This window comes from Oncorhynchus mykiss, chromosome 15 (assembly GCF_057628025.1).
Source record: "Oncorhynchus mykiss isolate SJ-2025 chromosome 15, ASM5762802v1, whole genome shotgun sequence".
NCBI lineage: Eukaryota > Metazoa > Chordata > Actinopteri > Salmoniformes > Salmonidae > Oncorhynchus > Oncorhynchus mykiss.
This window is the reverse complement of record NC_143036.1, coordinates 43,069,393-43,096,682: the sequence shown is the minus strand read 5'-3', so window position 1 is coordinate 43,096,682 and position 27,290 is coordinate 43,069,393. Positions and strand designations below refer to the sequence as shown.

At 40.5% G+C, this 27,290-nt stretch overlaps 2 protein-coding genes across 2 annotated transcripts in view; both read left to right on the top strand.

Annotated features, from left to right (window-relative positions):
• Positions 1 to 16,197, top strand: part of col4a3 (collagen, type IV, alpha 3) — a 129,605-nt gene extending 113,408 nt beyond the window's left edge. The window contains exons 47-52 of the mRNA XM_021563185.3: positions 2,894 to 2,992; positions 6,792 to 7,004; positions 7,286 to 7,463; positions 7,967 to 8,081; positions 8,947 to 9,119; positions 9,357 to 16,197. Of these exons, the coding sequence (XP_021418860.1) occupies positions 2,894 to 2,992; positions 6,792 to 7,004; positions 7,286 to 7,463; positions 7,967 to 8,081; positions 8,947 to 9,119; positions 9,357 to 9,447 (869 nt within the window). The 3' untranslated portion in view covers positions 9,448 to 16,197. The remainder of the gene's footprint in view (positions 1 to 2,893; positions 2,993 to 6,791; positions 7,005 to 7,285; positions 7,464 to 7,966; positions 8,082 to 8,946; positions 9,120 to 9,356) is intronic.
• A 1,050-nt stretch (positions 16,198 to 17,247) lies between these two features.
• Positions 17,248 to 21,984, top strand: LOC100136751 (preprosomatostatin II). The gene is given in 4 exon segments (NM_001124703.1): positions 17,248 to 17,486; positions 17,488 to 17,500; positions 21,611 to 21,685; positions 21,688 to 21,984. Coding segments are annotated over 4 exon segments (348 nt in total). The 5' UTR covers positions 17,248 to 17,353; the 3' UTR covers positions 21,815 to 21,984.
• The last annotated feature ends 5,306 nt before the right edge of the window (positions 21,985 to 27,290 follow it).

Below are 27,290 nucleotides of genomic sequence, written 5' to 3'. Positions count from 1 at the left end.
GGCTGTGTGTGTGGGTTTCTTTGAGATGTCTGATGTGTCTGATGAATACAAAAGTATACAGTGCATTCGAAATGTATTCAGACCCCTTTACTTTTTCCATATTTTGTTACGTTACAGCCTCATTCTAAAATTGATTAAATAAAACAATTTCCCCATCAATCTAAATGCAATATCCCATTATGACAAAGTGAAAACAGGTTTTTAGACATTTTTGTCTATAAAAACAGGGACATTTACAAAAACATTTACTAAGAATTCAGACCCTTTGCTATGAGACTCCAAATTGAGCTCAGGTACAGTGCCTTGCGAAAGTATTCGGCCCCCTTGAACTTTGCAACCTTTTGCCACATTACAGACTTCAAACATAAAGATATAAAACTGTATTTTTTTGTGAAGAATCAACAACAAGTGGGACACAATCATGAAGTGGAACGACATTTATTGGATATTTCAAACTTTTTTAACAAATCAAAAACTGAAAAATTGGGCGTGCAAAATTATTCAGCCCCTTTACTTTCAGTGCAGCAAACTCTCTCCAGAAGTTCAGTGAGGATCTCTGAATGATCCAATGTTGACCTAAATGACTAATGATGATAAATACAATCCACCTGTGTGTAATCAAGTCTCCGTATAAATGCACCTGCACTGTGATAGTCTCAGAGGTCCGTTAAAAGTGCAGAGAGCATCATGAAGAACAAGGAACACACCAGGCAGGTCCGAGATACTGTTGTGAAGAAGTTTAAAGCCGGATTTGGATACAAAAAGATTTCCCAAGCTTTAAACATCCCAAGGAGCACTGTGCAAGCGATAATATTGAAATGGAAGGAGTATCAGACCACTGCAAATCTACCAAGACCTGGCCGTCCCTCTAAACCTTCAGCTCATACAAGGAGAAGACTGATCAGAGATGCAGCCAAGAGGCCCATGATCACTCTGGATGACCTGCAGATATCTACAGCTGAGGTGGGAGACTCTGTCCATAGGACAACAATCAGTCGTATATTGCACAAATCTGGCCTTTATGGAAGAGTGGCAAGAAGAAAGCCATTTCTTAAAGATATCCATAAAAAGTGTTGTTTAAAGTTTGCCACAAGCCACCTGGGAGACACACCAAACATGTGGAAGAAGGTGCTCTGGTCAGATGAAACCAAAATTGAACTTTTTGGCAACAATGCAAAACGTTATGTTTGGCGTAAAAGCAACACAGCTGAACACAGAATCCCCACTGTCAAACATGGTGGTGGCAGCATCATGGTTTGGGCCTGCTTTTCTTCAGCAGGGACAGGGAAGATGGTTAAAATTGATGGGGAGATGGATGGAGCCAAATACAGGACCATTCTGGAAGAAGTCTGCAAAAGACCTGAGACTGGGACTGAGATTTGTCTTCCAACAAGACAATGATCCAAAACATAAAGCAAAATCTACAATGGAATGGTTCAAAAATAAACATATCCAGGTGTTAGAATGGCCAAGTCAAAGTCCAGACCTGGATCCAATCGAGAATCTGTGGAAAGAACTGAAAACTGCTGTTCACAAATGCTCTCCATCCAACCTCACTGAGCTCGAGCTGTTTTGCAAGGAGGAATGGGAAAAAATGTCAGTCTCTCGATGTGCAAAACTGATAGAGACATACCCCAAGCGACTTACAGCTGTAATCGCAGCAAAAGGTGACGCTACAAAGTATTAACTTAAGGGGGCTGAATAATTTTGCACGCCCAATTTTACAGTTTTTGATTTGTTAAAAAAGTTTGAAATATCCAATAAATGTCATTCAACTTCATGATTGTGTCCCACTTGTTGTTGATTCTTCACAAAAAAATACAGTTTTATATCTTTATGTTTGAAGCCTGAAATGTGGCAAAGGGTGGCAAAGTTCAAGGGGGCCGAATACTTTCGCAAGGCACTGTACATCCTGTTTCCATTGATGATCCTTGAGATGTTTCTACAACTTAATTGGAGTTCACCTGTGGTAAATTCAATTGATTGGACATGATTTGGCAAGGTACACACCTGTCTATATAAGGTCCCACACATGACAGAGCATTTCAGAGCAAAACCAAGCCCCAAGGACAAAGGAATTGTCCGTAGAGCTCCGAAACAGGATTGTGTCGAGGCACAGATCTACGGAAGGGAACCAAAAAAATGTCTGCAGCATTGAAGGCCCCGAAGAACACAGTGGCCTCCATCATTCTTAAATTAAAGAAGTTTGGAACCACCTGGCCAAACTGAGCAATCGGGGGAGAAGGGCCTTGGTCACGAAGGTGACCAAAAACCCAGTGGTCACTCTGACAGATCTCCAGAGTTCCTCTGTGGAGATGATTGTCCTGTTGAAAGGTCCTCCCATCTCTGCAGCACTCCACCAATCAGGTCTTTATGGTAGAGAGGCCAGAAAGAAGCCACTTGTCAGTAAAAGGCACATGACAGCCCACTTAGATTTTGCCAAAAGGCACCTAAAGGACTCTCAGACGATGGAGAAACAAGATTCTTTGGTTTGATGAAACCAAGATTGAACTATTTGGCCTGAATGACAAGTGTCATTCTTTGTCATTCTATGGTATTCTGTGTAGATTGAGGGGGAAAACAATTCAATATATTTTAGAATAAGGCTGTAATGTAACAAAATGTGGAAAAAGTCAAGGGGTTTGAATACTTTCCAAATGTACTGTACATTATCTATGAAATGCTTGAGTAACTTTGACATTTAAAAAATAATAATGCAGATTTGACGTTTTCAACCATCTGTGATCATGCCTAATGAGTGTGAAATCCACTAACCACTACATAGGTAGGTAACACAGTTCCTCATAGGCCTCAAACTAATGTGTATCAAGGATTCACTCATCAGTATTATGTCCAGTTCATCACTGAAGCCATGTGTTATTGTCCCCTGCAGGACTCCCAGGTCCAAAAGGTGTCTTGGGCCTAGATGGGCCAATAGGACTGCCTGGATTCCAGGCAGCCAAGGGAGACAGAGGGTTACCTGGACCACAAGGTGGGCTTAATGGACAACCTACTAATCAAATGTACAACAAATCATGTGTACAATCACGCAGTACAGTGTACTGCAAGCAGTTAGGCAGTTACACCAGTGGGCCCTGGTGGCATTTAAAATATATAGAAATAAATATAGAAATTCTGTATTTGGCAATACATTAATAAAACCAAAAACTTACCTTGAAAGAGTTGCAGTGTTGGATAGCCTTAGCCAGCTAGCTAACATAAATAGGATTCCTCTCTGTTTGAGTCAGGTTGTTGAGTAGGCTAAATTAGCTGCATTAGTTTGCTAAGTAAGTAAAAGTTCAACTAAGAAGAATTACAGGCCTCTCTCATCTTTTTAAGTGGGAGACCTTGCACAATTGGTGGCTGACTAAATACTTTTTTGCCCCACTGTACATATGCAATGAGTAAAACAGTATTTAAACCTTATTAAAGTAACCAGAGTTCAATGACTATATACATAGGGTCTCTAAGGTGCAGGGTAGAGTACCAGGCGGTAAGTAACAGTGACTAAGTTCAGGGCAGGGTACTGGGCGGAGGGTAACTATTGGGGACTATTTAACAGTCCCTCTTTCTCACACTCTGCTGCTTCTTCTTCATTTTTTAAGAAATTAATTTGTTTGAAACTTTTCTCTCTCTTTGAGTCAACTACTCACCACATATGCCCTGCAGTGCTATCTAGCTGTAGCTTATTCAGTACTAGATTCTCTTATCCTTCGATTGGATGGACAACATGTCAGTTCATGCTGCAAGAGCTCTGATTACTGTGTAAGTCTATGGAAGGGGGTGAGAACCCTGTGCCTCCTAGGTTTTGTATTGTGAAGTCAATGTACCCAGAGGGAGATGGAAAATAGCTGTCTTCTGGCTACACCATGGTGCTGCCCTAGAGGGTGCTGTTGAGGCTACTGTAGACCTTTTTCTCAAAACAGTGACCATTTACTCCGTACACTGTTGAAGCACCTTTGGCAGCGATTACAGCATCAAGTCTTCTTTGGTATGACGCTACAAACTTGGCACACCTGTATTTGGGAAGTTTCTTCTCAGCAGATCCTCTCAAGCTCTGCCAGGTTCGATGGGGAGCGTCGCTGCACAACTATTTTCAGGTCTCTCCAGAAATGTTCGATCAGGTTCAAGTCCGGGCTCTGGCTGGGCCACTCAAGGACATTCAGAGACTTGCCCTGAACCCACTGCTGCGTTGTCTTGGCTGTGTGCTTAGGGTCGTTGTCCTGTTGAAGGTGAACCTTCGCCCCAGTCTGAGGTCCTGAGTGCTCTGGAGCAGGTTTTCATCAAGGATCTCTCTGTACTTTGCTCCGTCCATCTTTTCCTCAATTATGACTTGTCTCCCAGTCCCTGCCGCTGAGAAACATCCCCACAGCATGATGCTGCCACCACCATGCTTCACCGTAGGGATGGTGCCAGGTTTCATCCAGACGTGACACTTGGCATTTAGGCCAAAGAGTTCAATCTTGGTTTCATCAGACCAGAGAATCTTGATTCAGTCTTTAGGTGCACTCCAAGTGGGTGGTCATGTGCCTTTTACTGAAGAGTGGCTTCTGTCTTGGCATTCTACCATACAGGCCTAATTGGTAGAGTGCTGCAGAGCTGGTTGATCTTCTGGAAGGTTCTTCCATCTCCACAGAGGAACTCTAGGGCTCTGTCAGAGTGACCATCAGGTTCTTGGTCACCTCCCTGACCAAGGCCCTTCTCCCCCGATTGCTCAGTTTGGCTGGGCAACCAGCTCTACAAAGAGTCTTGGTGGTTCCAAACTTCTTCAATTTAAGAATGATGGAGGCCACTGTGTTCTTGGGGACCTTCAATGCTGCAGAAATGTTTTGGTACCCTTCCCCAGATCTGTGCCACGACACAATCTTGCATCGGAGCTCTACAGACAATTCCTTAGACCACTGACATGCACTCTGAATTGTGGGACCTTATATTATATTATACAGTGCCTTGCGAAAGTATTCGGCCCCCTTGAACTTTGCCACCCTTTGCCACATTTCAGGCTTCAAACATAAAGATATAAAACTGTATTTTTTTGTGAAGAATCAACAACAAGTGGGACACAATCATGAAGTTGAACGACATTTATTGGATATTTCAAACTTTTTTAACTAATCAAAAACTGTAAAATTGGGCGTGCAAAATTATTCAGCCCCCTTAAGTTAATACTTTGTAGCGTCACCTTTTGCTGCGATTACAGCTGTAAGTCGCTTGGGGTATGTCTCTATCAGTTTTGCACATCGAGAGACTGACATTTTTTCCCATTCCTCCTTGCAAAACAGCTCGAGCTCAGTGAGGTTGGATGGAGAGCATTTGTGAACAGCAGTTTTCAGTTCTTTCCAAAGATTCTCGATTGGATTCAGGTCTGGACTTTGACTTGGCCATTCTAACACCTGGATATGTTTATTTTTGAACCATTCCATTGTAGATTTTGCTTTATGTTTTGGATCATTGTCTTGTTGGAAGACAAATCTCCGTCCCAGTCTCAGGTCTTTTGCAGACTCCATCAGGTTTTCTTCCAGAATGGTCCTGTATTTGGCTCCATCCATCTCCCCATCAATTTTAACCATCTTCCCTGTCCCTGCTGAAGAAAAGCAGGCCCAAACCATGATGTGATGCTGTGTTGCTTTTACGCCAAACATAACGTTTTGCATTGTTGCCAAAAAGTTCAATTTTGGTTTCATCTGACCAGAGCACCTTCTTCCACATGTTTGGTGTGTCTCCCAGGTGGCTTGTGGCAAACTTTAAACAACACTTTTTATGGATATCTTTAAGAAATGTCTTTCTTCTTGCCACTCTTCCATAAAGGCCAGATTTGTGCAATATACGACTGATTGTTGTCCTATGGCCATAGTCTCCCACCTCAGCTGTAGATCTCTGCAGGTCATCCAGAGTGATCATGGGCCTCTTGGCTGCATCTCTGATCAGTCTTCTCCTTGTATGAGCTGAAGGTTTAGAGGGACGGCCAGGTCTTGGTAGATTTGCAGTGGTCTGATACTCCTTCCATTTCAATATTATCGCTTGCACAGTGCTCCTTGGGATGTTTAAAGCTTGGGAAATCTTTTTGTATCCAAATCCGGCTTTAAACTTCTTCACAACAGTATCTCGGAACTGCCTGGTGTGTTCCTTGTTCTTCATGATGCTCTCTGCACTTTTAACGGACCTCTGAGACTATCACAGTGCAGGTGCATTTATACGGAGACTTGATTACACACAGGTGGATTGTATTTATCATCATTAGTCATTTAGGTCAACATTGGATCATTCAGAGATCCTCACTGAACTTCTGGAGAGAGTTTGCTGCACTGAAAGTAAAGGGGCTGAATAATTTTGCACGCCCAATTTTTCAGTTTTTGATTTGTTAAAAAAGTTTGAAATATCCAATAAATGTCGTTCCACTTCATGATTGTGTCCCACTTGTTGTTGATTCTTCACAAAAAAATACAGTTTTATATCTTTATGTTTGAAGTCTGTAATGTGGCAAAATGTTGCAAAGTTCAAGGGGGCCGAATACTTTCGCAAGGCACTGTATATACACAGGTGTGCGCCTTTCCAAATCATGTCCAATCAGTTGAATTTGCCACATGTGGACTCCAATCAAGTTGTAGAAACATCTCAAAATTGTGGAAAAAGTCCAGGTCTGAATACTTTCGAAGGCTCTGTATACCAGAGGCTCCTCATCCATACATGGAATCTTACTTATTATCCCTGAATGTCTCAATTGCAGAGTGCCCAAAAGTGTTAAACAGTGTCTGTGAAAAGAGACTAAGTCCATGGGATTGTTTCCTCAGGTATCCAAGGTGAGCAGGGGACTCCAGGAGCCAAAGGCCCCCGGGGCTCTCCAGGTCCTTACTTTGCCGGGCCAATAGAGGACGGCTTCCTATTCACCCGTCACAGCCAGAGACAGAATGTGCCCCTGTGCCCAGGGGGCAGCAACTTCATCTACTCCGGATACTCCCTCCTCTTCATCAACGGCAACAACAGAGGTCATGGCCAGGATCTGGGTATGAGTACACACACACATGTGCATGCGCATCCATGCATGGATGCATATATAAATACATACACATGCACGCATTCACACAAACACACATCCACACGCACACACACAGATATCCATGAACATACACTATATAACCCAAATACAGACACACAGTCTCCGGTGAAGAACCCACTCCCTGCCGTTCTGTTTGATAACAGAGCAACGGTTCAGTCTCCTGGATATGCTGCTGTCTGCCCAATAGAAATACATTGATTCTATTTCTCTGGTTTGCCCGCTGTCCAGGTACACTGGGAAGCTGTCTGCCTCGTTTCTCTACCATGCCCTTCTTATTCTGCAACACGGACAGCACGTGCCGCTACGCCTCCCGTAACGACTACTCCTACTGGCTGTCCACGGATGAGGCCATGCCAAGCGACATGGCCCTCATCTCTGGTGGTTCACTGGAGAGCTATGTCAGCAGGTGCTGCTCTAGTTTACACTGGTTTGAACAGATTGTCCTAGACATAACACAGGAAGAACTTGATTTTCACTCCATAAGTAAATAAGGGAAATCCCCACTCTGCTGGGTAAAATGCCCATGAGGGGATGTATTGAATTAAATTAGGGTTGCAAAATTCTGGTAACTTTTTCCAATATCCAGAAATCCCAGTTGGAATAGTGCGGAATCTTCCGACCAGGATTTTTTGAAAACCTGGGAATTTTGTAAAAGTTATCGCAATTGTGCAAAACTGAAGTGAATTAAATGTCATTGACAATTATGCTGGCATGACAAGTTTCCTTGTCTGCCCAAGCATGCTCTTCAGAGTCAATGTGATGTCTGTTTATGAACCGATGTGTACTGTGTATGTATGTATGTACTGTGTATACAGTATGTATTTTTTTAAACTGGCAAATAAAATCAATCAATCAATCATAGCGTATTTGCACTGTATTATAACTTGGTGGTCTCTCCCTCTCTTTCAGGTGTGCAGTGTGTGAGACAAAAGCAAACATCATCGCTGTTCACAGTCAGACAAACCAAATCCCTGTTTGTCCACGGGGCTGGCTCTCTCTCTGGGCTGGCTACTCTTTTGTCATGGTAGGAACTACAGTCTGAGAAAGAGAAACACTTGTATGGGTGGGTTAATTCAGTAGCTGAATGGAATGCAACTACATTTTTACCTGAACAGAATTTTTACCTGGTCAGTAAAAACTCAAGGCCAGGAAGAAATCTAGGCCATAGTATAATGGCGGTTAATTAGTAACTGAAAACTATGCTTACTTGCTTATGGTGACGCAATGCCATAGCAACAGAGAGGTTAGAGAAGTGGGCCAGCAACCGGAAGGTTGATGGTTTGAATCTCATGCCTGATAGGGAAAATCTGATTTAGAGTGTGCCAGAGGGTTGCTGCCATCAGTGTCCTAGATGCGATCACCTGCCGTTGTACCCGTGAGCAAGGCACTTAACCCCTAAACTGCTCAGCGAGCGCTACTACTCCACCCTCTTCAACCAAGGGCTGGATTCAATCCGTAGTGCTGAAGTTCGGATTTACAGCATGATTCAAATTTAAAGGCAATGTTCCCACGCTAGCGGAGACTGTTAAATGCTGCATATGTCGGGCTCAATTGGAAATCACCTTTACATTTTGATCGCACAATCTGTAACGATTCAGAGACATAGATTGAATCGAGACCCAAATATGTGTGTGTGTATATCAGAGGGGCACAGCAGGAGACCAATGTCCATCTTCCGTTCTTCATGGACGCTGCAAGATGCTCCGTTCTTAGACTAGTGTCTCTGCAAATGTTATCCACAAATGTCTATAGAGTGGCATAGGTATACATATGTCCAGAGCCTTGGTTTGCAGAGCCTTGGTTTGCAGGTAATAGAGCTCTTCTGCTGAAGATGACATTCTGTCCTATATCATATCAAATCATGTAATATATGTCATGTGTGTTCACAGCAAACAGGGGCTGGAGCGGAGGGCTCTGGCCAGCCCCTGGCCTCTCCGGGCTCCTGCCTAGAAGAGTTCCGGAAGATTCCCTTCATTGAGTGCCATGGGCGAGGGACATGCAACTACTACACTGACTCCTACAGTTACTGGCTGGCCTCCCTGGACCCTGAAAACATGTTCAGGTAAAACAAGCATAGTCATTCATTATACAGTGCACATTTACCCAAAGTTTTCACTTTATCGAGTACTCTAGTGAGTGCCGTATGCAGACGTTCATATTAATTTGAAAACCATGTCTCAGTTAGTTCAATAATTATATAAGTGACTTTGTGCATACAGCTGCAACATCGCAGCAGAGTACTCATCAATGCATTGCTGTAATGTGGTCTGACGTATGCTCAAACTTCTTCCTCCCGCAGTAAACCCAGGCCTCAGACAGTGAAGGGAGACTGCCCGGGTAGTATAGTCAGTCGTTGTCAGGTCTGTATGAAGCAGTGGCAGCGACCCTAAGAGCTAAAGAACTGATGGGGAATGAACTGGAGATGCACCTCCCACTATCAGCCACTGTAGGGCAACAAAGAGACTGATTAATTCTTGCATTTCAATCATGGTGCTTCCTGGGAGACCAAAGGATGTCTCAGTTCTTACAAGTGCTGATCCTCGTTTCCATGTTTCCTCCCCTCCAGTCCTCTCCTCACCTCACTTTGACGTTTTCAGCAAGGGAAGGACAGAAGGAGAGCGCACAAGGAAACTAGGAAATACTATGAGATGCAACCCAGTAGTGGCCTCTGCTCAATCTGACGTTTTGTTCTCAGTTTTACAGCTTGTCTGTATTTTGTTTGTATTGTTAAACCACTGGACTGTTTTACGGTAGATGGTCAGTGTGATCCAGGGCTAGATTCAATCAGTTCAGCATTAAGCCGTGATAACCGACAACTGCTTAGCATAATCATGCGATGACGGAGGTGTAACTGCGTTGGAGCCGATGGCACTATCAAATTAATGTTTTTTGATAGCTCCAAAAGTTAATATGTTGTCACATGTGCTAGCAAAGCAGAGGTCCTGGGTTTGAGCCTCAGTGTGAGACAAATCAGGAGGAAGTGGTTCTTGCTAATCAAGCAGTGTGATGTCAGTAGCAGTGGTGGCGTGACCCGGATGCACAGTTGGGCTTAGGTCGACAGCTGGGGTCACTCTCTTTCAAGCGAGTTTAGAAGGGTTGAGGTTGGAAGTTTACATGCACTTAGGTTGGAGTCATTAAAACTTTTTTTCAACCACTCCACACATTTCTTGTTAACAAACTATAGTTTTGGCATCTACTTTGTGCATGACAGAAGTAATTTTTCCAACAATTGTTTACAGACAGATTATTTCACTTATTATTTCACTGTATCCCAATTCCAGTGGGTCAGAAGTTTACATACACTAAGATGACTGTGCCTTTAAATAGCTTGGAAAATTTCAGAAAAATATGTCATGGCTTTAGAAGCTTCTGATTGGCTAATTTCCATCATTTGAGTCAATTGGAGGTGTACCTGTGGATGTATTTCAAGGCCTACCTTCAAACTCAGTGCCTCTTTGCTTGACATCATGGGAAAATCAAAGTAAATCAGCCAAGACCTCAGAAAAAGAATGTGTAGACCTCCACAAGTCTGGTTCATCCTTGGGAGCAATTTCCAAACGCCTGAATGTACCACGTTCATCTGTACAATAATTCTGAAAAAGCTATCATGAATCCTTCATACATCCTTTGGTTGTTGAAAGCATCTTCCCGCTCTGACAACTTAACTTATAAACATTGATAAATCATGTTAAACATAAAGACGCAAATAACATTTGTTTTCTTTTGGAATTCATGATTTCAAGCTCAAATGATTGATACCATTGAAGACTTGTACTGTAAATGCCTCTTTAACAGCTGGTGCAGGGTAAAATGGTTGTTTAACTCAATGGTAAGGAGTAGGACGGGGGTTGAGAAAGAGATAACCCTAGAACAGATGTTAACAGCAAAATAACCATAACCTTGTTGTGTATTATGCTAACTTATAGTACACAAGTATAAACACCATGGGACCACGCAGCCGTCATAGCACTCAGGAAGGAGTCGTGTTCTGTCTCCTAGAGATAAACGTACTTTGGTGCGAAAAGTGCAAATCAATCCCAGAACAACAGCAAAGGACCTTGTGAAGATCCTGGAGGAAACAGCTGCAAAAGTATCTATATCCACAGTAAAACGAGTCCTATATCGACATAACCTGAAAGGCCGCTCAGCAAGGAAGAAGCCACTGCTCCAAAACCGCCATAAAAAGCAAGACTACGGATTGCAATTGCACATGGGGACAAAGATCGTACTATTTGGAGAAATGTCCTCTGGTCTGATGGAACAAAAATAGCAGGATGAATTCTGAAGTGTTTAGGGCTATATTATCTGCTCAGATTCAGCAAAATGCTTCAGAACTCATTGGACGGCACTTCACAGTGCAGATGGACAATGACCCGAAGCATACTGCGAAAGCAACCCAACACTTTTTTAAGTCAAAGAAGTGGAATGTTCTGCAATGGCCATGTCAATCACCTGACCTGAATCCATGCATGTCACTTGCTGAAGGCAAAACACCCCAAGAACAAGCAGGAACTGGAAACAGTAAAGGCCTGGCAGAGCATCACCATGGAAGAAACACAGCATCTGGTGATGTCTATGGGTTCCAGACTTCAGGCAACCAAGTATTAAAACTCACAATTTAAGTTATGATTGTTAGTTTGTCCAGTTACTTTTGAGCCCCTAAAATTGGGGGGCTATGTATAAAAATGGTTGTAATTCCTACACGGTTCATACAATAATTTTGACAAAACCCTTAAACTAAATATGAAAGACTACACTTAAAGCACATATTGATTGTTTCCTTTCAAATCCATTGAGGTGGCGTACAGAGCCAAAATGATGCAAATTGTGTCACTGTCAAAATACTTATACCTGACTTGATTATATACAGTGCCTTGCGAAAGTATTCGGCCCCCTTGAACTTTGCAACCTTTTGCCACATTTCAGGCTTCAAACATAAAGATATAAAACTGTATTTTTTTGTGAAGAATCAACAACAAGTGGGACACAATCATGAAGTGGAACGACATTTATTGGATATTTCAAACTTTGGCCCTGCAAAATTATTCAGCCCCTTTACTTTCAGTGCAGCAAACTCTCTCCAGAAGTTCAGTGAGGATCTCTGAATGATCCAATGTTGACCTAAATGACTAATGATGATAAATACAATCCACCTGTGTGTAATCAAGTCTCCGTATAAATGCACCTGCACTGTGATAGTCTCAGAGGTCCGTTAAAAGCGCAGAGAGCATCATGAAGAACAAGGAACACACCAGGCAGGTCCGAGATACTGTTGTGAAGAAGTTTAAAGCCGGATTTGGATACAAAAAGATTTCCCAAGCTTTAAACATCCCAAGGAGCACTGTGCAAGCGATAATATTGAAATGGAAGGAGTATCAGACCACTGCAAATCTACCAAGACCTGGCCGTCCCTCTAAACTTTCAGCTCATACAAGGAGAAGACTGATCAGAGATGCAGCCAAGAGGCCCATGATCACTCTGGATGAACTGCAGAGATCTACAGCTGAGGTGGGAGACTCTGTCCATAGGACAACAATCAGTCGTATATTGCACAAATCTGGCCTTTATGGAAGAGTGGCAAGAAGAAAGCCATTTCTTAAAGATATCCATAAAAAGTGTTGTTTAAAGTTTGCCACAAGCCACCTGGGAGACACACCAAACATGTGGAAGAAGGTGCTCTGGTCAGATGAAACCAAAATTGAACTTTTTGGCAACAATGCAAAACGTTATGTTTGGCGTAAAAGCAACACATCTCATCACCCTGAACACACCATCCCCACTGTCAAACATGGTGGTGGCAGCATCATGGTTTGGGCCTGCTTTTCTTCAGCAGGGACAGGGAAGATTGGGAAGATGGATGGAGCCAAATACAGGACCATTCTGGAAGAAAACCTGATGGAGTCTGCAAAAGACCTGAGACTGGGACGGAGATTTGTCTTCCAACAAGACAATGATCTAAAACATAAAGCAAAATCTACAATGGAATGGTTCAAAAATAAACATATCCAGGTGTTAGAATGGCCAAGTCAAAGTCCAGACCTGAATCCAATCGAGAATCTGTGGAAAGAACTGAAAACTGCTGTTCACAAATGCTCTCCATCCAACCTCACTGAGCTCGAGCTGTTTTGCAAGGAGGAATGGGAAAACATTTCAGTCTCTCGATGTGAAAAACTGATAGAGACATACCCCAAGCGACTTACAGCTGTAATCGCAGCAAAAGGTGGCGCTACAAAGTATTAACTTAAGGGGGCTTAACTTAAAAATCATTCAACAAAATAATAAGGATTTATATCAGCCTTATCAAGGTCTGGATTCACACTTTCCAGTGTTTGAACTTGTAATGGCATGGGATGTTTACTAATGCGACTTGGTGTATAAAGTTGGGAGCAGCTTGTGAATTTGACAGCTCCAATGCAATTACACCACCGACACGTCCCTAAACAACAAATGATATGCTATGCAGTTGTTGAATATTGTGGGTTAACGCTGAACTGATTGAATCTAGGCCCCAGTCTTTTTTATACATTTGAATGGAAAGTTAACTGCCTGACAACGTTTCTGACTGCCTGATGGCTCTTGTTGGATGCTATGTAACAAGGAGGAGGAATGCTGTCTTCACACAAAAGTCAAAAATAATACTAAATGTGTTGTGCAAATATAAAATACGCACACAAAAAAAAGATCTAAAATAATCCACAATTCATGGTGCAAAAGTGAAACATGCTTTTAAAAAGAGTGATCATCTTTTGCACCTTCCCCTCTTTCACATTTAGTCAAATAAAAATATGAATTTCCCTCTGAATCCAGAGATGTTTTGCAGTGTGCATAGCCACTCCTCCTTACTGCTACTACTGCTCCATTATCTACAGCATACTGACTGAACACATTTTGGCTGGGCAGAAACAACTTTTTCTCATGACTGGATACACATTTGAATGAAAAGTTAAGATTGAATTCCACCACTTTTAAACCTCATATTCATTATCTCCAGCATTATCTGCAGCACCATACCACATATGTGCAAACGGCACGTTTTACGGTCTGTAGTAAAATGATAAGAAGAAAAGGTCCTTAGAAAGTGCCACATGATGATGTCATCAAAAGTAAAAAGTAATAATGTTGTTGTAAATAATGAATATACGTTTAAAAACTGGTGGAATTCCACTTTAACTGTCTGGCCAGTTACCTGATGGCCTGTTTGTTTGTTGAATGTTATGTTGTCCATTGGGTGCTATGAGTATGCTAGCAATCTGGTAGAAGATTGGTACCTTACCCCCAAAGCTAATCTTAACCATTAGGGGGATGAAAGAAGATGATCAGTCAGTTACAGATCAGCCGTTAAGGCCAGACAGCTGAACTAGGATCAGTTTTGATATCTGCAATTGAGTTTTGAGGGAAAAGCATTATCATTTCACTTAAAGCCAGCAAGTATAATGCACTGTCATAAAAAATATATGATACTCTAACAATATCTTAGTAGCATCTCAGTGATCCTGAGTTATTAACAATATTTTTGAGTCACATAGAAAGATTGAACAGATTTATCTGTATAAAAGATTGAGAGCCAATACATGCTTATAAAAAGTCATAATGCATTATACCGACATAAGTAAAGTATTACCAAAAAAGCATTTAGCAATGAAACGTGTCGCTCATATCACTAGATCTGATTTCATTAGAAGTTCTTAGTAACGTTATCTTACATTTCTAAACACTGTAGTTGGTTGAATACTGCTGTATACCCACAATGGACAAAGAGCAATTATGTTGTAATAATCACTTTGTCAGGGAGATATTGAATAATATGATTAAGCATTTGTTAACATGCTCTCAACTTGGCCCTTTAAAAAGATTGAGCTTAAGAGTAGTATTTATATGGAGAGATACAGTTATCATTATTTCACTGTCCATTGGCGTGTTGCATAAAATTCAATTTAGACTCTTTCTATGTATTCTTTCCAATGGAACCATGGCCACTGTGTTGATCACTTTTAATACCAAAGTGAGTAGGCTCTGCATTTCCATTTTATCTGTACAATAATATCACCTTGGTTTCCTTATAGCTTTCCAATGTTGTGCCTTGCCTCCAGCCTTTTAACTGACATAGTGTACCAAGTGCTTCCTTGCTTTTCAAACAAAATATTGTACTGTACTTGACACAAACAAAATCAATTCAGATAAATACCCAGAAAAGTGTTGTCTTAATGAATTAGTGGATACTGTTGCACTCTTTTGTATAACCTATGTACTTCATTAACATTGTGTTCCGATGCTAATTTCTGTGTGGTGAATGTTGTCAGCCTTGAGTTGAATGGTTTTCTGTTCCAGGAGGTGCTAAATTAACACAAAGGTACAGGAATGACTTAACTTTCTGCCATACTACTGTGTATATCATCTACTGTATCATCTTAATTTATCTCAGCCAGAAGCATAGGGGTATGATAACTTAAACTGCCATGTATAACTGCGCATGGAAATGAACTCAAAGGTTGCTCTTGTTATTCTGTATTGCAAGCAGCAGCCACATGTATTAAACAAATAAGGGTTTCAGACCCCATTGCATGCCCAATGGTTTTCCCTCAATGGTTCTAATGAACTGAAACAGTTCAGAATGGAATCTGTCTGGGTTCATCACACCTGTCTGTTTTTTTTCTGTGCATGCTTGCGTGCTGTGGTGGAAATTATTTCTGCATGTGAAAGACAAGCCTGGCTTCTCCCCTCTCTGGGTACCAGGTGACTGAGCCCCGCTGAGGGAGGAAGTGCAACTGCCAACACCAGAGTCCAAAGGGATACATTCTAATAACAAGCATATCATATAAGCATATTATCCGGAAAAGACATCTTAATTATCTATGTTACCTAACTAATTCTGATTATTCCGCCACAGTGCGATTGTGCGTGTGTGTGCGTGCATGTGGGTCCGATGCAAATGTTCTGTGCCGTGGAAATGCTGCAACTCATAAATGTAATTTACATGTAATTTTAACAAGCCTCAAGCTCTGCTATACCATTAATCATACAGTTGTACAGTTAATCTGTAATTTCCAAGCTCAATAGTGTAGTTGTAACACAGTTAGAGAAATGTAAGTAGGCATGACAATATTTAATTGTAATAAATGAGTGTTCATTTTTCCCTGCTAGTTTATATTGTTGACATTCAATGAGTTTTTATGAAGAAGTATACTTTTGTGTTTTTTTCCTGATCAAAATTGCGATAATGTCGTCCACCAGCTGCAATTAAGCCTGGGGATGAGGGTTAAAATTGCATTGACAACGTCTGGCAAAGCTTATTGTAGTTTATGTCTGTAATCCATGGCCACAAGGGAGCAGTGAAGAGCTACAGTAAAATTTAACACAGTGGCAATATCTACAGTATGATGCAGCCTTTTGTGCAAATAAGCAGATATTTCAGCATAAACTGAAATAACTCTTATAGAAAAATATGTATCCTATTAATTAGATTGAGTCTGATATAAAACATTTGGTTTTATTCCAAGACATTCTATGTAATGCTGTCTGTCAGGCAGACAGCACTCAGTCTATTATTCCTTTCAGAATAGGCTTTTACAAATATGCAAATCACACTTCAACAAAATACATATCCACAATCCTGCATGCAAGTGCAACGGTAGGGTTTATACAATGTTTACCTCGTAATTCTTGGAAACTGTGTTAACCATTGCAAACTAAATTATGTTAATATTGTATGTAAACCAAGCCTAATCAGTTGATTTTACTGATCCCACAATGGCGATATATGTTGGTAATTAATTAACCCACCAAAAATCTGCTAGAGGAATCTTTTGTTTGGCAGTCTTCCGTGATGTCATCACGTAAGTTTAATATTTTAAACTTTAGTGATGACTCCTGCTTCCTGTTTATAAAGGCTTTTAATGAAGCAGACATTTTCTGGTTGTATTTGACTTAGATTAGCCGTGTGTGCTAAATCCATATTGGCTAACTGTTTTATTGTCGCGCCTCCATATTAAATCAACACGTCTCAGAGGAGCTGCCTTTGTGACGAAAAGAAAGCAGCCAGTGTTTCTAAGTGGTTTACAACACTGCATTCCATCATCGCCGGGCAGCCCCCCACGCCCTGACAGGCCACTTGTCACTTAACCCAGGAAGCAGAGTGATGAGCTGAGAGGGCAAGCTCTTTATAAGAGCCCCACAGAACCCCCATCAACAGTACCAGGCCTGCTCCATACCGACTGATCCAGATCGAGCATAGCCCGGTCCAGCTCAGCTCGTCTCACCGCGTCTCATCCCTGCAAACAAAACCCAGCTCTGTTGGAGATGAAGGTCTGCCGAATCCACTGTGCCCTGGCCCTGCTGGGTTTGGCCCTGGCCATTTGCAGCCAAGGAGCCGCCTCGCAGCCCGACCTGGACCTCCGCAGCCGCAGACTCCTTCAGAGGGCTCGTGCCGCTGGCATTGCCACACAGGTATGCAGCCTACGGCACTGGCACACACCACAGGCGGCTGGTGACACCTTCATTGGGGGGAACGGGCTCATAGTAATGTCTGCAATGGCATAAATGGAACGGTATCAAACACATTGTTTCCATGTGTTTAATACCATTCCATTCACTCCCCTCAGCAGCTTCCTGTGGCCCACACATACCAAACAAAGAATACCAGAATAAACAGGACAGCTACGTTATTGCGCTCACAGGATTTCACTATTCAAGTGAGGTGAGGTGTTCACGCAGATAGCATGCACTGCTTGTGTCATGACACAAAATAATGTGTACAGTAGGGTACAACTCACACAACTATTCAGGAACACCACTAATGACACTATGAGAACATGAGAATGTGTCATTAGTAAAACAGGTACAGCATAGTCCACACTGTAACATACAGTACACTGCCCTTTGCTTCACAGTGGAACAGACTTACACACCTACCCACAATGGAATTCAGGTAAACAGTCTGTGCTCAGGTTATCACATTCTCAGACACAAACTAGGGCATAGACTCACTACAGCTAACAGGTCTGGTGTACCTCTTTAATCAGGCAAATTCAAATCTGGACCTCAAATCAGTTCCACGGTTGATTTTCATTATTCCTCTCTAAACAAGGACTGATTTAGACCCGGGACACAAGTTGGGTGCAAATAATTATCAGGTTGAACAGAAGACCAGCGTGCTGCTGGTCTTCTGTTCAACCTGATAATTATTTGCACCCAACTTGGCTCAGATTTGATTACTCCTGGACTACAAGTAATAACTTCAGTTGTCATGCCAAAACATGCAAGTGTGAATGGGGTCTGATAGTTATATACAGTAGAGGTGCTGTTTTAGTTATATACTGTTATTGTATACAGAACTCCCATCCCATAAGTATTTTCTCTCATTCTGGTGTTGAAGACATGATTTGGAATGGTTTGGTTAAGGTCATTGTTGGTAGACAGAGTCAACACACTCTCTAAAAGGACCCACTAGGCATAAACTGGTTGAATCAACTTTGTTTCACTGTAATTTGTCAATGTCTTGTGATGTGGAATCTACATGGGAAAATGCACTGGATTTTTAAAAAGTCAACGTAAACTGTTGTTTTGAGGGTGATATTTCAACCACAGGATTATGTCATCATGGTAACCAAATGTCAACATAGACACACCTTGTATAAAATATGTTGAATTCGTACCTTTAAAACACCATCTTCAACGTTATATCCACTATCAGAAGAGAAAAGAGGCAGGCTGGGCAACATCTCCTACTGGAGAATCTATCTACAGCTATCTTTTGGTCTCCCATCCAGGGTTTTAACCAAGCCCAGCCCTGCTTAGTGATGATATTTGTCACACAATTACCAATGTGCTATCGTGAGAATGTTTGTTGAACGATCTCTACATAAAAACTAAATAGATTCACTGTTGCTATCGAAGACATTCCAAAGAGTAGGTTTAACAGAGCAAATGAAATGTGACCATACTTTATCACTCATATCATTAATGATGCTATTTAGGCTTAGATAGCATTTGAAAAGTAATCAACAGCTATTGTTTCAATCCCACGTAGAATTCAACTTAAAATAGACAATACAATAGGCCTTTGGCTTCAAGCTCTGGTTGATTTCAAATGTAATGATATTTAGTGATATTGATTTGTGTTTGGTTGCCAAAACAACCAAATATCAACATTTGAAGGAGTGGTATCTTCTGCTTGCATAGTTTCATTTGTGCCATGCACATCAATGTTAAATAATAGGACAATATCAAATGAAATGTTATTTAAAGTGCATTTAAAATTTGATTTGATTTAGTCATATTCTTTAAGTTAGATTTTTGTTTGAGATGGAAATGTAAATCCAACATATCAATTATTAATTTGTAGACAAACTGGAATGAAAGTCTGTGGCACAGGTGGAACTATCCAAGCAGAATTTGCATCTCCTTCAAATGTTGATATTTGGTTGTGTTGACAACCAAACACAATTCAATATCACCTTTGAAATACAATAGACAGCCTATTAACTTGGCGACAAGTTATATGTTGAATTTACGTCTCCAATTTGAAGAATTTGATTAAACCAGTGGCTCAGATTTCCTTTAAGCTGTATTTTGTTGCATTGTAAACCAAACACAATTCAGTATTACTTTTGTAATTACAGTGAATAGCCTAAAGTTAAGGCTATCTTACAAACTAATGTAACATTTAACCTTAACATGAGTAAAACATCCATGGCCACATTTTGAGGTTACTGTAGCTATAAATATCTATGTAATCATATAAAGTATGCATGTTCAAGATAGCATGCATAGGTCTTCGCAGGTATGTGTTGATTTTGCTCAAAAAAATTGCTATAATATTCTGAGCAGAATCTAGAACGGCATTGATCACTTATTTGCACCATGTACTTTTAATGTAATCTCAACTGCAATCCAGGTAATTTGGTTCTGCTGTTAGATGAAGCACAGTGATACATTAATCTGATGTATGAATAAACAACATTTCTGACATTCTTTTCCCATTTCAACTTTGCTGTGCTTTTAAATGGTTGAAAGAGCAGTTATAGACACTTAGGTGACAACCCGAATAAAAACCAGACATTGTTTTTCCATTGGAATTTAGTGTGCTTTTAGATGGTTGAAATCATAGTGTTAATACATTGGAAATTCAACACATTTTCGGCTTTGGGTGAGTGAATACAGGTTGTAATCTCATTGATCACTGTCTCAATTACCCAATTATCCAAGTTGAAATGATGTGGTGTGTCCAGTAGGGAGTTTGTGTCTCTTAGTTCATTCTGTGTCACAGACACATCCATCTGCATAGAAGACACTGTGAAAATGCAGTTGTTGCATGTAATAGGGGTGTGAACTCCAATAGACAATGATATTTCTCAAGAAGGAGATTTCCATCATTCCCTCCTATGACTGACAATCACGTCTGTCTGAATGCCACTTTCTCATACTAATGACTCACTAGTTAAGGTCATTGACCGATCACCCAGACAGTGCATATTGCAGCACCTCATCTAGAACGTTTCTCATTTTACAAACTAAATGTTTACTACCAAACATGAAAAAGTCAATGGAACTGTTTGTATGCTGTTGTGTGTTTTTGTACACACAACAGTTATCTGTTCTCAATTATCTGTTGATGGAAAACAAATATTTCTCTATCCACCCTTCCATTTTCTAGTCAATCTGTTGGCTGGATCAGTGTGCTACAGCAACGCTTTTGTTCTCTGTGCAGATAGGGCTGATTCCGATTTTGGAATATAAGCCTTTCCTACGCACATCTAAGCATTTGGTTTTCAGACTTACCTTATTCAGACGCATAACGTGTTCTGCAGGTGTGGCTACTATTTTTATTTGTTTTACCTTGCGCACTCTGAATAAATGTAGTTCAACCATTGAAAACCCTCCCACTTGCTGGCCAACAAATGTTCAGTATATTTATCTTCAGTCATCCCTTTAGGTGTACCTTTTAATGATAATTTCGTTGACAAACTCAATAGAATACATTGAGAGAACGGGTTTAGAATCTATGCATCTTTGTCTCAGTTTCATCACCAACTGGTAGATTAAAAAATACTCTTTAGGGTTAGGAAAGTATGTCTAAATCATTTGTTTTTTTAAATTGTAGAAAAAATGATTTGTAGAGCCTTTACGCACAAAATATATAGATTCATAAAAAATACAGTGGTTTGATTCATTCCTTATCTGTAGATACACCTTCACCACATCTTCTTTTCTTAGATCTCCACTCTGAATAAATAGCAGGTGAATGTCATGCTATTCTCATGCTTAAATTCAAGGTCAGAATACGCACATAGAGAAAAGGGCATAAAAACCAGCGCTTAACTGAGGTCGGAATCGGGAACATAATGAGACAAGAAAACTAACACTGACTGCCTTAATGTGGAGGTGATTACATTTGTGTGTGTTTGTGCACACACATGAGATTCGCTTTGTGTGAGTGTATTTTGCTGTATGTGTACGTGTAGGTTTGTTTTTGCTGTTGTTGATATTAGCTTGTGCCGATGTGTATATGTGTCTGTTTATATTCTCCCAAAGTATGTGTGTCTTTCCTGCATGTAGGAGTGGAGTAAGCGAGCGGTGGAGGACATTCTATCCCAACTGTCCTTGCCTGAGGCCCAGGAAAGTGAGGTGTCCCCAGCGGGGGCTAAAGAGGACCTGCGTGTGGAGCTGGAGCGCTCAGTGGGCAACCCCAACAACCTTCCCCCCCGTGAGCGCAAAGCCGGCTGCAAGAACTTCTACTGGAAGGGCTTCACTTCCTGCTGAGGGAAGAATAAACCGACCACCTTATGACATGACGCTGCCAATCACGTCACACCGCCAACTTACACCTGACGAATGCAGCCAATCAACAGTTAGCTGTGCCCGATGATGGTTCTTGAAATCAACAGAATGATGTACCTGTCTAATTTGTGAAATAAATATAAAATAATTGAATTTCAGTGGGTCAGTTCTTTGATAAACTCTTATTTGTATTACCAAAGAAAAGTTTTGGTTGACATGCCCTTTATTAATTTATGCATGCATCTAGTACTGGCTGATGTAACACACTGACAAATACAGTCACACTCAAACACTCACACTGACACTAGGCTAGTGAATGGCCAATCCTTAAAAAGGGCTTTAGCATTTGATATACCCCTACTTGAGGTTGAACTAAACACAATCATGTTTTTTCACATCTTTAATGTCTCCCATTTTTTAAATGGATGGCTGTAAATAAATATTTTACTGCAACAGTGGTTAAATGTATAGATATTCTGTCACACCCAATATCAAAACATGCAGGGGGGGCACATAAACTCATGTAACCCAATATTACAAGCTCTGATATTGCTAAAATGTGGAATACAAGTTGTCAGTTGCCTACACTACAAACACAAATAAACAGCATTAGGATATCTTAATGCACCCTGGAAATACACTATATACAGTACTTGTAAACACAGAGATACAATAGGTGGAAATATCAACTATGAATATTTATGTTGAATGTAAGTTTTACATTTTAGTAGGTTTTAGTAGGTGATCAATAGACACTTTCCAAGTAAAAATTGCTCTCATTTAGTGCTGTATGGTGCTGCTTGACAAACATGCAGTTAAACATGTATGTTGAGGCTACTGTAATCTAATCGGCTGTAAGGAAAACAAGTGGGCTAAGAGAGTGGAAACTGTCATTTTATATTTTCCACCTCTTGCAGTTAAGTTAGGGGGCCCCCCTAGATTTGACTACAAATCCATTATGGCGTCCAAAATCCAATATGGCGTCCACAATACCATTAAATTGTGGTTTAATCACCTGTATATGTTTTAAATGAGAGACATCGCTCAAATTTGTGTACTGTACTTAATACTATTTTTAACTCAGCTATGTTGGTAATCCAATAGGCCTTCCAGAATTATACTCAAACACTATTGCCTCTGGATATAGAAAAGGCAGCAGAAGTATTCAAAGTCACAAGCCTCTGAGGATTTTATATAAGCATGGCCTTATTTCGATTTAAGCAATAAGGCCCGAGGTGGTGTGGTATATGTCCAATATACCACGGCTGTTCTTCAACTCAACGCAACGCGGAGTGCCTGGATACAGCCCTCAGCCGTGGTATGTTGGCCATGTACCACAAACCCCCGAGCTACCTTATTTCTATGAGAAACTGGTTACTTACGTAACTAGAGCAGTAAAAATAAATGCTTTGACATACCCGTGGTCAGCCAATCAACATTCAGTGCTCGACCCACCCAGTTTATACAGTTCATTCCATGGCGTTGTTGAATAGTTTTTTTCTATTGGCTTGTAGGGCATGCTAGAGCATCCATTATTTCGCTATAACGCATGGTATATTTGCACGGTAGAATTCAATGACTGTAGTTCATTCTTACATGTTCTATGTTTGAGCTGCTTTTGAAAGCAAAAGTGGAATTTAAAACATTTTTGGATTGTTGAATTGGTTAGCTAAACTAGCAGGATTGTTTGTTTTGTTACTACGGCAACTACTGTAGCTATCTAGTAAACTTGCTAGCTACTTCAGTGGATGATGAACAAATTTCTCCCGGCAAATATGTTAATTTATAGCCATGGTATAAAAAGGATAATGGGGCCACGTCATTCATTATTTTCCATAGAACGCATAGCCTCTCGGTGATTATCCCTTACATATTGGATGACTGTCATTCATATTCCATTCACCCAGCTCAATATAACATGGATCGGTTTAGGCTACTACATGATACTAAAAATTTTCCTAAACCCATCATGAGATTGCTCCAACCTAGATTATGAATGAAAGTTTACAACGTAGGTGCATAAGATTGAGAGAAATTTGAGTAATCAAAGTGACAGACATTCTGCTACCTAAGAATAGTAAAGCCCCCTTTACTGGCTCAAATAGTTGACCTATCAGCAGTTACTTTGTAAACCTTTGGAAAAAATTGTGTTTGACCAGATACAATGATATTTTACAAAAAAAAGTATAACAGACTTTTAACACATTTGTTGGGAAGACAATTCTACAAGCACAGCACTTACACAAATTAATGAGGATTGGCTGAGAGAAATTGATGATAAAAAGATTGTGGGGGCTTTTGCTAGACTTCAGTGAGGCTTTTGATATAGTCTACTTGTCACACCCTGACCATAGTTTGCTTTGTATATTCTATGTTTTGTTTGGTCAGGATGTGATCTGAGTGGGCATTCTATGTTGGATGTCTTGTTTGTCTGTTTCTGTTTCTCTGATTGGGAGCCATATTTAGGTAGCCTGTTTTGTTTTGGGTTTTGTGGGTGATTGTTCCTGTCTTTGTTACACCAGATAGGGCTGTTTTCGGTTTTTCAAGTTTCTTGTTTTTGTATATTGTTCTATTGTCATCTTTATTAAAGATGTATCAAAATAACCACGCTGCGTTTTGGTTCGCCTCTCCTTCAACAGAAGAATCCCGTGACACTACTGCTGGAAAAACATAGGTGTTATGGCTAGGGCTGTTGCGGTGACCATATTACCGCCATACCGGCAGTCACGAGTCATGAAGGCTGTCAAATAATTCTCCGAGCTCTGATGCTGCTGCTGGTCATTAGTAGTCTACCAAACTTGCTAACTGCCTGATACTCAGCACTCTATTGTCCCTCTAATCACGCTGACATCAATGCAAATGTGATCAAAAATCTAATCAAACACTTCATGAGAGCCCACGAGCTCAAGTTGCGCAACATTTCTATAGGCTATACAATTGCGCGAGAAAGAGTTATGGCCTCTACTAAAAGAGGAGGATCCCATCAGCTTTCTATAGGCTAGGCCTACTTTATTTATTTCTCAACTTTCCCAATATGAAGCACATTGCTTATATTTACAACAGGAGTATGGCCTACCTGACTGGCATGAAAATGAACCACACGAAATGCACCCTCCATTCGTTATTTATGTGCATAGATGACATGTATTTTTTCCGCTGCCACTGTTTTCGATACAGGTGCATGATAATGGTACATTCTAAATCAAAACAAATTTAACACAGAAAATATATTGTATGTGTCAAGACAATTGTCAAGACTTCCGCCAAAGTCGGTCCCTCTCCTTGTTTGGGTGGCGTTGGGAGGTCGACGTAACCGGCTTTCTAGCCACCATCTTCCATTTGTTCTGTCTTTGTCTTATCACACTTGGCTTCACTCAATCAATTACTTGTTTATTATTTAACCCCCTGTTTTCCATGTTGTATTTGTGAATGATGGTTTCTTGTATGTTCGGTCCATCATGGTGTGCTCGGTGTTGTCATTTTTTAGTAAAAGCATGTTGATTACTCATATTTGCTGTCCTGCGCCTGACTCTCTACACCAGCCGCACATAGGACCCTTACGACAATACTAAATCAAGAATAGTCTGATGGGTAACAATATTAGCCTATCAATTGTGAATAATATTTTATCACTTGTGAATAATGCCTTCCATAAGAAGCAATTACTTTTTTGCAACTCTTTCGAATCGTAGTCGCACACCTCATGTAGCCTAGACCATAGGCCTATATGTTTTGATAAGGTTTGTATCACAACTAAAGTGGCCAAATAACTTCTTAAAAGTTAGCACATTAATCCGCTTTAGAAGGAGTGTAGAGCCTAACTGGCGTACATAAGCAGCGCGTGAGTTTCAAGTTTGGGGAAGATCATTTTCACCATAAAAATTCACCTTCATAATAAAAGCATTACATGCATAATTGCATTTGAGGTCACTTTGGATAATGATGTTTTCCACTAATGGAACATTTGCGTTTATAGCCTACTACCATGTGCACATTATAATTGCTCAGCTTATAATGTGAAGAAGTAGCCTAATAGATTATCAACATTTTAAGCTAAACGTTCTGATCTGTTGCGTCAGCTACATTGCATACAAAAGTTTTGGGGGATTCTATTGGTTGTATTAATTTGGCATCTATCGCATCCCACCACTGTCCCAGACCATGTTTTTAATATTTATTTCTCGCACAGAATAGGTCGACTTTTGTACTATGGGGGATACTAGATTGACATAGGCTAGTGCTTTTGCTGTTCGTTATGCCTATTCATCTTGTTGGCTGAAGAAAAGTAAAAGTGGACAGTTGTTTCAATATATTCAATATGCACCTCAGAATTGGAAAAGTACACACGCAGTTTGGTTCCATCTTCACTTGTAGCCTGTGAGAAAGACCCAACTCAATATTTGGAAGGTGTTTTCCATTTTTTTGTAGACTCATTGTATATGCAGGCGAAGTTGTTTGAGTGGAACTATGTTGGGCATATTGGACATAGAAAAAAATGATTTAAACGAAAACACTCTTTATGAGCATGAGTGTTGTACACAATTCAGAAAAAAATGACTCTCATATACAAAATTCCAAAATTCCTATTCCTATGTGATTTAACCTCCATCAAAGGGTATTATGACAGCCATTATGGATTTTGGACTCCATATTGGATTTGTGGCAATATCCTGTGTGGCTCCAAAGATAATCTGTGGTGGCGCCCTGACTAAATTGCAAGAGTAGGGGCTAAAGATACAAAATGCTTCAGACCCCAAAAAAAGTCATTTTGATTTTGGAGCCCACTTGTTTTCCTGAGAGCCGATTACAAATGCCTTAACATCAAACGACATGTGTAACTGTATGTATTTTTTTCAGGACCATACAGCACTGGATGAAAACAATTTTGACTTGGAAAGTTGTCTATTAATCAACTACCAAAAAGTATAATAAAATATTCATGGTTGATATTTCCGCATATTGTATATCTGTCCTTACAGGTCCATATTTCAAACCAAATCAAATTGTATTTGTAACATGCACCGAATACAACAGGTGTTGACCGTACTGTGAAATGCTTACTTACTTATCCAACAATGCAGTTAAAGAAATAGAGTTAAGAAAATATTTACAGAATAAACTAAAGTAAAAAATGTAATATAAAATACACAATAAAGGCTATGTACAGGGGGTACCGGTACCGAGTCAATTTGCGGGGTACAGGTTAGTCGAGTTAATTTGTACATGTTGATAGGGGTAAAGTGACTATGCATAGATAATATACAGCGAGCTGCAGCAGTGTAAAAACAAAAATGGTGGTGGGGTTTCAATGTAAATAGTCAGTGTGGCCATTTGATTAATTGTTCGCAGTCTTACGGTTTGAGGTAGAAGCTGTTAAGGAGCTTTCAGACTTGGCACTCTGGTGCCGCTTGCCGTGCAAAGAGAACAGTCTATTTGCAAGGCAAGCAGCCACTATTCC